This window comes from Crassostrea angulata, chromosome 5, assembly GCF_025612915.1.
Source record: "Crassostrea angulata isolate pt1a10 chromosome 5, ASM2561291v2, whole genome shotgun sequence".
Taxonomy (NCBI): domain Eukaryota; kingdom Metazoa; phylum Mollusca; class Bivalvia; order Ostreida; family Ostreidae; genus Magallana; species Magallana angulata.
Genome location: NC_069115.1, coordinates 38,857,354 through 38,871,037, shown reverse-complemented (window position 1 = coordinate 38,871,037; position 13,684 = coordinate 38,857,354). Strand labels below are relative to the sequence as shown.

At 31.7% G+C, this 13,684-nt stretch overlaps 2 protein-coding genes across 10 annotated transcripts in view; one reads left to right on the top strand and one right to left on the bottom strand.

Annotated features, from left to right (window-relative positions):
• LOC128183367 (SAM and SH3 domain-containing protein 1-like) overlaps positions 1-969 on the top strand; it is a 42,136-nt gene extending 41,167 nt beyond the window's left edge. For all 6 annotated transcript variants that reach the window (XM_052852356.1, XM_052852355.1, XM_052852354.1 and 3 more), the window contains one exon: positions 36-969. In XM_052852356.1, coding sequence (XP_052708316.1) covers positions 36-326 — 291 coding nt within the window. In that variant the 3' untranslated portion in view covers positions 327-969. The remainder of the gene's footprint in view (positions 1-35) is intronic.
• A 1,233-nt stretch (positions 970-2,202) lies between these two features.
• Positions 2,203-13,684, bottom strand: part of LOC128183935 (cytochrome b5 reductase 4-like) — a 29,637-nt gene continuing 18,155 nt past the window's right edge. For 3 of the 4 annotated variants that reach the window (XM_052853168.1, XM_052853170.1, XM_052853167.1), the window contains 12 exons: positions 12,628-12,675; positions 11,649-11,687; positions 10,575-10,626; positions 9,964-10,115; positions 8,701-8,733; positions 7,879-8,001; positions 7,019-7,159; positions 6,482-6,631; positions 6,081-6,231; positions 5,635-5,721; positions 4,903-5,067; positions 2,203-4,474 (listed from right to left, as the gene is read on the bottom strand). In XM_052853168.1, the coding sequence (XP_052709128.1) occupies positions 4,420-4,474; positions 4,903-5,067; positions 5,635-5,721; positions 6,081-6,231; positions 6,482-6,631; positions 7,019-7,159; positions 7,879-8,001; positions 8,701-8,733; positions 9,964-10,115; positions 10,575-10,626; positions 11,649-11,687; positions 12,628-12,675 (1,196 nt within the window). In that variant the 3' untranslated portion in view covers positions 2,203-4,419. The remainder of the gene's footprint in view (positions 4,475-4,902; positions 5,068-5,634; positions 5,722-6,080; positions 6,232-6,481; positions 6,632-7,018; positions 7,160-7,878; positions 8,002-8,700; positions 8,734-9,963; positions 10,116-10,574; positions 10,627-11,648; positions 11,688-12,627; positions 12,676-13,684) is intronic. The other variant, XM_052853169.1, reaches the window with a different exon arrangement.

Genomic DNA, 13,684 nt, shown 5'->3' with positions numbered 1-13,684 from the left:
TTCTAAAACTCATCGTTTCTCTTCTTTGTTTTTAGATACAAATGGAAAACCTAGCTGATAAATGCTCTCTAGGTGCCGAGCTCAAAACCTCGTCCATTCCTGATTTCTTCATTTCCATTGGCCTTCCTATGTATATCAGTACTGTGATTGGTCAGAACTACAAATATTTAGAGCAGCTTTACAAATTGACCAATCAGGAGATTCGTGACATTACGGGCGCACCTCACAAGCATGCCAAGAGAATTTCTCACGCTCTCACTTGGGTGAAAAAGAAAATGACCGCACAAATCGGCTCTGACGAATCTGGTCTGATAGATCGAGTGTAGAATATATCAAATGTCGGTCCAGTTTTAGCTTAAAGTCTTATGTTTTCTATTTTTCATGAAAATTTGGTGCAATCTTATATGTATTTTATATTATTTTACGCAAAATATATGCCAGGGCAATTCGTTTTTAGATATTTGACAGACACATTTGTCATTTGCATATACCGTTTTATTAAATGTGTTTTACTTAGTACCTATTATATCCATATTATTAAAAACAAAACTACAGATGCTTTCAGTGTTCAAAAAAACTTATTTTAAACAATACATTTTAATTGATGTACTGTACATGTATAAATTATTACACAATTTTTATAAAATTACTATGTGGGTGGAAAAGTTATGTTATGGTACATGTACATGTATTGTAGTTTGAAACCAGTGTAATTATGTGGATTCTGATTTTGATTTTTTTTTGCTTTGAAATGCAAGAAGTTTAAACTTGTGTATAAAACATGATGGTTGTAACTTAATTTGGTCCATGGATGAAGAATGTCATAATCACACACAGTTATACTATGTTGATGAAATGTAGATTTGAGTTTAATTTATGATGGCTGTAAGCCAAAGACGTTTGTTGTTTATATCCCTTTTTGTTTCTGTTAAACAGTTTACGAACATAAATAAAAAGTGGGACATAATATATTTGTGTTTCTTCTTTAGTTACCAACTTTGATGAAATATCTGTCTCTTTAAGTTCTAGCTAGTGAGAAAGCTGCACATTTCCTGGTAAAGTTTGTTATTTATCACAGCATCCAAGCTGTGCTCAAGTTTGGGGGGGGGGGGGAGTGAAGGAAAGGACAGAGAGAAATTGGAGACAGGAATTTGGGGGGAGAAATTGCATGAGTAAAGTGAAGTCAAATCTTGATGGGACAGCAAAAAAAACATGGAGATATTGTAGGATTTAAGATATAAACATATTATACATGAAGTGATGTAGGAAGGGACTTCCAATTCGCTTGGGCATATTTATAGTACCGGTATACAAAATATCAATGTTTCAGATACCCAACTTAATCAATCTGAACAAGATTTTGTAATGTATCTATAGAATTTATTTTTGTTGTAACACTATAAACAAATTTCTATATAACAACAAGTATAACTAATTTGTACAAAATGTAAAAATATTTTGTTTTCATATGAAAATGACAAATAGTAGCAAAGAAACGAAACAAACAATAGCTCGGTATCTTCATCAATCAATCAACCAAACTCTATAATCACATTGGGAGATGGATTCTGTTCTTTTATCCATTTCTCCTACAGGACAATAAAGTATATATTTTTTTAATCTATAAACCCTTCAGTGGCGGAGTACATATTGTTAAAATATTGTCATAATTTCTCTTGTCAAAACTAATTGAAATAGTTACATTGCTTGCATTTGATTTTTAATACCACAAAATATACAAAAGTAATAAAACATGAATTTTTTCAATACTCATCACTTTTGTAATCTCATTAATAGTCAACCTTTGCTATATAGGTGTGTGTATAGAATTTACTAAAATATGTAGAATTACAAATTACAAAACAAATACACACCCAAAAAATACATACATGTATTGCAGAGGGGCCTTACCACTGATGTCTTAGTAAGATAAGTCAATTCAACTCACACAAAAAAAAATACCTGTTTGATAACCTTTGACTTGAGTCACTTGACAATATCTTATTTGTCATAGTTTACTATTGTGTGGAGTAAAATTCCACCAAAAGATAATAATTTAGATATATTACACCAAAAATAAGTATAAATGTATGTTCCATTTGATAATATTCTATAATAGCTGTTGATCCTGAGGTAAAAGATGAGAATACATGTATGTCTAGTTCTTTGGGTCAGGTGTCAAAACCGAAAGTTTTTTAGATATATTACTAAAAAAAATTTATAAATGTATATTACATATGTTCCATTTAATAATATTCTATAATTGCTTTTGATCCTGAGGTAAAGGTGAGAATACATATATGTCAAGTTGTTAGGTTCAAAGGTCAAGTCAAGTCGTACAAAGACCAATTCGTATAAGGGTTTATATCTTCAATGTAAACAAAAAATATCATAAACAAAACCGAAGACTCAACTTGTATGCAAGAATCTTTCTATCATTACGAAATGTCGTATACGAGTTGGTCTTTGTAAGACTTGAATATAAATCTTGGTTCATACTAGTGAATAGATAGACTGACAGTTCAGTAAAAATCATATGTCAGGGAAACAAATAGGTTTGTGGAGACAATACGAAATGTAAGAAATCAATCAAAGGGAAATAACTCTGTAATGTTACTCTAAAACAAAAACAATATTTGAGCAAATGAAATGTAAACAATAAACCTATTGAATGAAATGGAGATGAAGAGGGGGAAAAGAAACAATGATGGGAGGTAATTCATGTTGGGTTTTACATTCATTGCTTATGCGACAAATAGCTTGGATTTTTTAATTTACGACTTTTTTTCATCCCACTTTATGATAATATAACATCACTTAATATATTGCACACAATTTGGAAAAATATTTAAAAATATGTCAAGCATGCATGTGCTAGCTGTGAGAATAAATAAAAAACACATAAAAACTATTAGCTGGGAGAAGAATCTTAAAAATTACCACAGGTTCTGCAAGTTCTTAGAAATCAATGAATTAGATATCACAGAAATTGACACCAAGTGTCAAATAAAGATCTAAGACATTTACATTGTAATAAGCAGACCCTAATATCACAAATATTATATGTATTGATGTAACCAGCTCCCCGCAACATTCAAAGTATGCTGTGCTTATGCCTAGGGATAATTTTACTTCATAAATAACTGTTAAAAATTACTCCTTTAGATGGTAAAAATTCATTTTTTAAAATTTATTTATTGAGCTGTCATATATTTATAATAGTTCAATTTATTGTCAATGCTGCTGCAGAATTGGACCACTTGGTGTCATAATTTTGCTTGAAAATCTCTTGACCATACAGGTCTTAAAAAAAAATTCAAATTAATACTTACAAAGTATAACACATGTATCTTTGCATGACTTCTGACCACAAAATAAGTTAAATCTTAAAACTTTTTTTTTTTCTTATGAGGACAACCTGAATATTTTACAAATTCAAGTCGAAAAAAAAAAATTCTCAAGACACACATAAATATTAATTACCCATCAATCTTATTTTAATATTTTAAAAAAATCAAAACTAAAAACCAACAAAATTAACAAACAATCCGACAACATTGAAAATTGATATACAGAGCTAGAAAGCTTCTAGGAATGCTAGTTTTAACAATCATAATGCCTGTCTCTATCATTGAACTCCTCCATCAACTGATAAGTCAGAAAAATATCTTGATGCTAAATAATAATGAATTTGTCTCCCTTTCATTATACATGTAATACGCCCGAAAAAATTTGTTATTAGCTAGTCTCCTTCATCATAAGAATAATGTAGTTTCATATGTTCTGTAACTGTATGTTGAACATGTACCAGTAATTTTTTTTTTCATGAAGCTGATCCACTAAATCAAGAGTGAGAAAATTCAAAGTCAGCAGCACATGAACCTTTTTCATTAGAAGTACAATACTCACTTTATGGCTCTGATATTCATTAAATCAATGAAAACTGTTCCCCAAAGTTATTAATGAAACCACGGCATAATTAAATGCACAAGTACTGCTACATGTATTCTCAAACTTATCAAAACTTGTAATTTTTTTGAAAGAAGATTCACTTTCTCTTCATACAAAAAATTGAAAACTAAATTTCTTAAACCACTTTAATTTTAATTTAATTACAACTGCAAAATACGGAGCTGAACACCAACTTTAAAAAATTAATTTTGAAAAAATAGTTCTGTCAACAGTCACATAATTTTGTTAAACATGTAAGCTAACTGCCATTAATTGCCATTAACAATAACATGGAGTTTGACCAATGTACTTCAAGAACTTAATGGAGCATCCACCACATTTCTGTGAAATACTGTCATTTCGAAGAGGAAATCCCCGACGGAACTTGGCCGGTGACAGACCGAGATGAGCTGTGAGATACAAATTCCCTGAGATGGATTTTTTGAGTTGAGATAATTTGTATCTCAATCACCCTTGGAATGCATGGTACTCACTCTCAGAATATCCGAGCTCCTTGGCAAATCTATCAACAAAAATAAATGAGACGTTAACTCAAATCTATCTATCAACCATTACAAAAACTATGAATATCTGATGCCCTCTGCAAATATAGTATATTTACTATATATGCACATACCAGTCAACATAAATTCATGAAAATTATAAATCCTTTGCATATTTGATTAAAAGTATATCAAATAAGCAAAATTTTGATACATGTGTTTTGTGAAAAATATTCAAGACCACAAATGTTATTCAATAACTAGTATATTACAAGATTGAACCTTTGAAAGAATAGAAATCTGTGCATTTTTAGTATTCAGTATGAACTGCATTAAAATATCACTGAGGTTGAAATAAGACCTTCAGATTTTTTTTAAAGATTTAATATCCAATAAAAATATGCAATCGAGAGAAAAAGGAAAAAGGCAGACAGATGGACACACTTACTTAGTAACTAAGTTAGTAAATGGGGTGGGACCACAGGCACATATAAGTAAATTGGATTTTTCTGTTTGTTGAGGTAATGATGCTTTCATTAGATCGAGAGTTATCCTTCCTGTCTTGCCGGACCAGCCACTGTCTGCCTCAGACAGGATATAATCACAGGAAAATCTGTATTATCAAAATTCATTTCATATTTAATAAATACAGCCATATTTCAGTGTTTTTAACTTTACAAAAAAGTTACAAAGAATTCTCAAACTTGCAAGCGTTTCTTTTAACATGCAAATCAAAAATATATGCATCAGTATTTATTATACATGTATCTTACCTTTACCAATTTGATAGAAAATTAAAGTTATTGAAACATTTTATTTTTTTCTGTATCTTAAAATTTGCTGTTTTTCAGCTTACAATGTAGCTAGTCAGCTGATGAAATTCAAAGCGTAAGTCTAAACAATGCATTGGAGCCAAATTTTACTGAAATCAATGACAACTTTCATGACATTGTAGTTTCATCATTATCCATTGAATACCAATTTTCATGGATTTCTTTGTCGAGTTGATCAATGAATGAAGTATGCATCAAAGTTCAATTTCTAATATTACATCTACATTGTACTGATGGGATCATTGTTCACGAATTTATGTATCCTTAAAACTATGATTGTCACTAAAACCACAAAAATCAGTGCCCATGAAATATTGATGAAACCACAGTGATTCTTTTGTACAAACCTATCACTTTTCTCAGCCAGGGACTGTAGCTGGTCACACCAAAGAATGTCCTCCTCTCTCTTATTGAAAAATACTAACTTAAGATTTCTGGAAGAGTGAAAAATTCATTCAAGTATTCAGATACTGAAAGGCTAAAAAACTTAAGTTTTCATTCTCAGGCACCGCAGCATCATGGCAAATGCTGTTGCATTTACTAATTTCATTGCTATATTGAAAAGGGGAATAACTCAAATTTTCAATTTTAAGTTAAAACATGAAAACTGAGTTACTCCCCATTACAAAATGAATTACCTGCCTGCTGCATTACAAGTCTAAGAATCTATAGATTAATTTACTCTGGCCAAAGGTAATATTTAATTGACATAAAATAAAAGATGTTTATTAAATAACAAGAATTTTTTTTATACAAAAAAACAAAATTTGATCCATACTTTGTTAATACTCACACTCTAGACTTTGTGTCTTCTATACAGTGATGAATAAGTCGAACCATTGGAGTAAAACCCGTACCCGCGGCGAACATGACTAGATTCTGACACACAGACAGACGATCCTCGCTGAAGTTCCCAGTAAATGTACTGACCTCTACAGGGTCACCTACAACAGAGGTCAAAGTTCATGAACTATTTGTTTCTTATCCAGCCTTCTGAATTAAGAATTTTTTTATCTGCCATTCAGATACAATATTAAAAACCATTCTAGTCACATAACTTCTCTACCTCAATGCTGAATGGCAGATATATATAGTAATACATGTAAGTAACAGTAGTCTTATTTCTGGTCTGGTAAATTTTACACTGAAGTTAAACCTCACACAATATTAAAGCTACACTGTTTGTGTACCTACCTTTACTGAGGGAATCGATCCATGGAGTAAGAGCTCCATTTTTGTAGATCTTTATCATCAGGTATATTACTGACCCGTCCTTGACCCTAGGATCCTGCTCCCCAGTCAAGGTCGCTGTCACTGCTGTGTAACTCCTCACCACCTCCATCCCTGAAACCAGGTGAACATGTGGAGATGAAAATAATATTAATGCATTGCACCAAAAAAATTCATTTCTATTCATGACAAAAACACATTTTGCTATTTTCAACCACATGCTATAAACCAACTTTTATTTCTAGCAACCATTGATAATCTTCTATGAAATTACTAATTTTCTTGGCAATGTATAGGTACTACTTTATGTTTTTTTAAATGTTTGACAGGCATTAGTTCATGGCATAGCTTAGGGAATTTCCTTGCATGTGAATAAAATTTACTTTACAGTGTGCGCTGGCTAAAGTATACATAAACGTTTCATTTTCACATGATGGACCTTTCTTCGACAAATTATTTTCATGAAAATCCAGAGCCAATGGTCCAGAGTTCTGTACCCACCTGACACTTTGTGCTGGAGGTGTACATGGTACCCCACAGGAACACACATCCTGGTCCCCTCGGGGAGGGACAGGCATAACAACTTGGAATCATGGGTAACTTGAGACACGGAATCAACGGAACATGTTCTGTATGTTATTTCTGTAAGGAGAAATTGGAACTCAAAAAATGCAGTGCAAAGGGGTTTTGTATGACCAAAACTCCATTATTTCAATCAGTCTTATACTTTCAAAGAGAATAGAACCATTACAATCAATTTGACCTTGAACTTAAAAAGACCTTGAATTATTGACCTTAGACCTTGACCTTTAACATCAGGAAGCATAAAGGTTTTCTATATTCTACAGTTCAAAAGTTCAGAGGACGGTTATTGTTGACTGACAGACTGACAAGGTCATTATAGTTTACATTACCAGGGTTTCATTAAATATTTGTGGGTACCAATTTTCATGGATTTCGTGAAAAATCACTATTTCAAAGATATGTAAATTTGCTGGGCAATGATTTTATCAATACAATATGTTATTAGATACTGCACTTCAATGAACACTTAATAAAAAGTTTTCAACTTAACAAAATTCATGAAGACTGGTTTTCAATAAATAATGATGAAACCACAGTGCGGTATACAGGGAAATATTCGCCCCTGTTTTATTTTTGCTCCTTTTGCCCTTGTTGTCAGCGGCGAATTTAAGACTGGGCATATTCTGATGTTTCAAATCATCTCTCTTTACACAACTGTGTCGGGGCAAATTCAAAATGGAGTGAAACTTTTTACAAGTGTAAAGAAGGGCGAAAATTACACGGGGCGAAAATAACCCTGTATACAGTTTTGTTAAAAATCAACAGGTTATGTGTACCTTGGTCTTTGAGTTTGACTGTTTTGTTGTGTTTCTGTAGATGCTTTCCCACACTGGGCCACTGTTTCTCAGACTCCTTTGTCAGTATAATGTCTACTTTGCCGTTGTCTGTATTTACTTTCACTGTCAAATATCAAATAAACAAATTAAAAAAATCAAAACAGCTCTAAGAAGGTTTGATCAGCAAGTTATATATAAGAAGTAAAGAGGAATTTTCAAAATATTTTGTTGGTGGTTATAATCTTCCCAAAAACTTTCCTTTTTTCTGTGATTTCACTTAATCTGTGTTTATACAAAGTGAGCCTTACTGTATTATGTTACAAAGATTTGTTAAATTTTGTCTTTTTCACAAGGATTTGTCAAATTAAGAAAGTGTGTTTCTCCCCCTCAGTTTTTCAAATACCAGTTATCAATGTCGAATGCAATTTTGAAAAAAAAAATCTTAATTACGTGATGGAAACAATTAAACCAAAAGCCTGCATGCACTAATGAATTATTTCATCGGGTTATAAAATATTTACTTAATGATGACATCATTGGAAACTGTGTGGGCCTGAAGCTTTTGATCAGAAACAATGTGGGACAGATTGATTTCTGCTGGTACAACGTTAGTCTTTTTAATGATGCTTTCAATCAGGCAGCTCCCAATCCCCCTTACGTTTTCTCGTTTTAATCAAAATCATGGAATTATGCAATTTTATTTCATAACAACAGCTGAAAACTACCTAAAAGCTGTATTATTCGAGGAACAATCATCGCGACATAACTTGTTTTAATATTGTATAATCCTTCTGACATGATGAATTGTATCATAATACATACCTTCATAATGTAATGATATTGCCTCTGCAAGCTCTACAAAACACAACAATTACGTAGAAATGAATCAATATATTGGTCCGGGAAATCAGTTAGGCTAAACATGTGTATTCGTTCCTTAATTACCTGAATTCAAGTTAGAAAAAAATAAAAGGATTTATAAGTAATTAAATATATTACACAAAGCTTATGGGACGTTTTTTTACGTACCGGTAAATGAAGTTTGAAAATTCTTTGTGGACTTCATACAGAGTCATGGGGATCAGACATATGTTCAGAAACATGTAAACAAGTTATTTTTTCCCTATTTTCTACTTATCTCGCACATATAAAACACATACACCCTTGCCTAAAGTTCATTTGATTAAATTTTTCCAAGGGTTGTTTTCTATGTCTCACATACTCCTAATCGTCTATCACCCATAAAAATTGAAAAACAGTTTATAAAGGTTACATTTACGAGGCAAAGGTTGATCAGAAACAGGGAAAGGTAAAAAATCTTCTGATTGATTGAGAGTAAATTGGACAAGTCATTCATTTCAGACAAAACATTTTAATTAATTAAAAATGAAAAACAAATTATGTGACCATAGGAAAGCAAATCAGACATGATATTTGCTAAATTCATATACATAGCTATATTTGAAAGTGTTTTTATTTTTGTGCAGATCGTGAGAGATTCATACCCTGGTATCTATTTTTAGATCAGCAATTAATATCATCAGAAGTTCAAATGCTGCATAAATATTTTCAAAAAATCCAGACAAATACATTAACCTTTCCCTTTATTAAATTTAACACAACGTACTCCCTCAAAGTAACGGCATGATATTGTTATTGAAATGTTAACCAAAGCTCTTTCACAAGTTTTTTACTTAAGAAATTAACATAATGTCTAACCAAGTTATACGAGTATAACCTGGGTTGGGGCAGTTTACGCTTTATAATCTGCTAGGCGGATTATAAAAAAGCGTAAATTGCTCCAACCCAGGGTATACGAGTATAACTTGGGTAGACATTGTGTTCATTCCTTATAATTTAATTTTCTGTAATTTACTGTTCAAACTGAGTCCATTTCCTTTTAAAATGAAATAATTCTGTTCAAAATTCAAGCGTAATGTCAAGTGGAATCGTACGTTTTTGATGTTGGTGCATTGTGACGTGTCTTGTGATGTGCAAAGCAGGTTATACAAATTAAATAAATTTTTCTATCCAATCAAATGCTGTGTTACAAACAGAATTAAATTATTTAAAATTATTACTTACCTATATGTAGGTAGTAGATATAGTCTTCTATGTACAGGGTGGCTAGAAAGTTGTTTCCCTGCTTGTCAATGACAACAAAATCGGACTTCATGGACTTCCATTTCGTATACACTACTAAAGTCACGGTTGTTTTAGTTTGAAACCAATCAAATCTGGAAAAAAGAACAAACAAAAAAACAATTTTTCTTCAATTTGAATATAATAAAGTAACAAAAAAATTCTAGAGTATATGTATGCTTTGGAATATAAATATACATTTTTCTAGACAATTTAAGATTTTTCAGCATCGTTAATATGCTTAATACAAAGTAAATAATCCTGTTCTAATCGATGCAGGACTCTCAAAGACCAGAAAAAAGGAGGTCATTTTGCTTCCATCTTATTTTTTCTGCATGATGAATTTTTCTAAACTACCTTTTAGTGGTTAATAATCTAATTTAAAAGTTATTTTTCAAAGGGCAAGATAAACAACAAAAAATAATGCAACCTTTTCCTACCCCTCCATCCTGCTCAGAAAAATTTTTCATTTTTTTTATAAATATAGACAGTACATGTACTTAGACTATCTGCACTGTACTCAAAGTTTACAAAACACCAGTACTAGTACATACTTGGGAAGGGTGGGGGACTCTGGAACTTTAAATGCTGGTGGAGACATGGGTCCTGCAAAATATAGAGAGAATTTGGTGATTTACCAGTACTCATAGTGCAATCATCTCTTTTCATACCATATCACTCATAATTCAGTGTGCACTGTGTCAAGAAATACCAAATCATTATCGCTTCATTTTACCGATCAAAATGTAATACCCTTTCATTGAATTTGGCTGTAGAATGTTTCATTAAGGTACCATTGCCACGGTAACCAATATATATTTGTCACCATTAAATGACCTCTTAGATACAGCTTACAATACAAATACCTAATTTTCACCACTTTTTGATTGCAAAATCATTGATAATGGCATACAAAATTCTTATTGCCAACTTTCAGATTTAGTCAGGTCTAAAGAATGTATTCAAAAGAACATTATGAAATCAACATTAATTCATTGCATAAGAAGATATTCATTCACTTTATTCATACAGTTTCAATCAAATTCTTGCTTTAGATTAAATCTTACAATTTTTGATATAACACATCAAATAATCTTTATAAATGAAACTTGATATTAAAAACATCAATTAATAAGTCTCTTATTAAATTTCTATTCTTCACACTTATCGACAATAACCGGAAATATTTACATTTTCCAGTGTCTTTGCCTGTGATAACACCACGTATCGATTTTGTACTACGGTATATAACCCTAATACAGAGGTGCCAGCGGGGTTTGCTTATTTATATTTAAATATTTAATCGTAAGATGGCTTAAAATTATATAAATATAAGTAATAAGGAATCATTCTTTGAATATTATGAGGTGATAATTTCAGTCGGGGCATGATCAAATCTATCATAAAGCCCTTCGGGCTTTATTGGATTTGATCACGCCCCGACTAAAATTATCACCTCATAAGACTCAAAGAATGATTCATTATTCCTTATTTAATTACCGCACAGTTCAGACGCAAGCAGACACCCAAGTGTCTGTAGTACCTTACTTATTCCAAATGCCAGATGACATTTGTAAGGACATTTTTGGTTAACCACGTAGTTAGTGTTGAGATCCAAGGTCACTTACCATTCTTTGACTCTGTAGAATTGGCCTTTAACAGAGATTCTGTGAAAACAATAGCAAAAACAATAATATTTATCAAAAAAATAAATGTCATCATTTTTCATGTTTACATATACATGTAATGCCATTACAATGTACTTTTTATTGATGAAACATGATATATTGCAGAATCATTAGAATTTGTATAGCCGCACAATTTTTGTGGATTTAGTGGTCCTTTTAAGCCTGGAACAAACTGAAAATCCACAAAAATTGGCTCCCGCATAATGTAGTTATATAAAACTTTCATTTGTTTCTACTTTTCAGTTTAACAACTCTGCATTATTTGCAACTAACAAAAACCTTACTTCCACTTCATTGTCACCAATGTTTTGGGAAATGGGGTGCAAGAGTTTTCAAGAGTTTTTCGATAAAATCTTTAATTTTGAAACGAGGAGTCTTGCCCAAACAAATGATGTTTTAGAAGAGAGAGAGAACAACTAAAGCAGGTTAATCAGCAGGTTTTATTTTACAGTAAATTAATTTCATTCTATAAACTTTGTAAGTTTTGAAATATTAAGAATAAAATGAAAATTTTTATGAAAAAAAAAAATGTTAGTTTAAGGGATGTGTGTTAATTAATTCTAACAACTGCAAAAAATTGGTCATAAGCAGGAAAAATAAGGCTGAAGATGTATGTTTTAAAAAAGACCTCCATCCTTCAAAAACCTTTTGATAACTAAGGGAATATGTCTAGAGGCCAAAATCCACAGGTTAACTCGCAGCATTACTCTCAGCATAATGAAGCATAGTGCAGCATGGCAATTCATTTGAGTTTAAGCAAGCTGTCATTTTTGCTTACCACATTTTCATATATATATACACACAGACACAGAATCATTCTCAGAAAAAAGCCCTTTTAAGCATAGTTAAATTGAGAAAGCTCTGCTGGGTCCTCATATAGCTAGCCACTGGCAATTTGGCAATAGAATGATACACTTACTATTGGTATTAGCAGGTCCCCCTGGCTCCAAGGTTCTTAGCAGGGATACTGTATCACAAAACAATAACTGTGATTTGCTAAGATAGATTCTCTCACTAAAATCTTTCCTTTATATTCTCTTTCTCATTCATCCTGTCTTATTTTCTCTCTCTCTCTCTCTCTCTCTCTCTCTCTCTCTCTCTCTCTCTCTCTCTTAATTTCACTTTCTCTCTTCTTTTCCCTCTGCCTTTACCTCTATCTTCTCTCTCTTTGTTTTTACAAATCAACAAAATAGTAACCTTCCTCCTTCCCAACCATATTATTCAGCAATTAAAGATTAGAAAGATGATCAATATTTAATGACCAAGGACCATGCAAACACACAAGGCTTTAACAATGAAAGTCTGAATCAACTGAGTACCATATTACTTAGGCTGGTGTGAAAAATTTTATGATTTCATCCATCATTTAAAATGGACAGCCTTTGTTAAAGTCAACATCCAAATCAAACAAATTTTATTGCGATTAGGGAATATCATATAATTGGTTGTGTGTTGATGTTGCAATTCGTGTAACAGCTTGTGAAATCTTAGAGGTGAATTCTACAGTAGGTACGACTCTAGTATGTACGATAAAAAACACATGGTGTTTGGATACAGAACATTCCTTCCAACCAAAACAAAACAGGAAGATTAGTTTTCAAGATTTTTTTGTCTACAGACAAAACTTACGCCCTACAACTTAATCCAGAAATGTGTGCAAAAACAAATTGCAAATTTCCATGTAAAAATTGTTTCGAGCAAATTTTGGCAAAAATTTAGGGGAAATGTTGAAAGAAGTATATTGTGCAACATATTTCAACTTACTAGTTTATTCAGTTATCATTATACACCATCTAGCTTAAATTTTAGACCTTTGCTATGAAAATAAAACTTGAGATAATCCTACATACCTGGTGATTGATTTAACAGATATAATTATATATATATTAAGATGAAGGTGCAAAAATAAATAGCCGATATGTTATAAAGGTCATTAACAGATAAACTAAACTCGATCCAATATGTTTCTCAAGCTA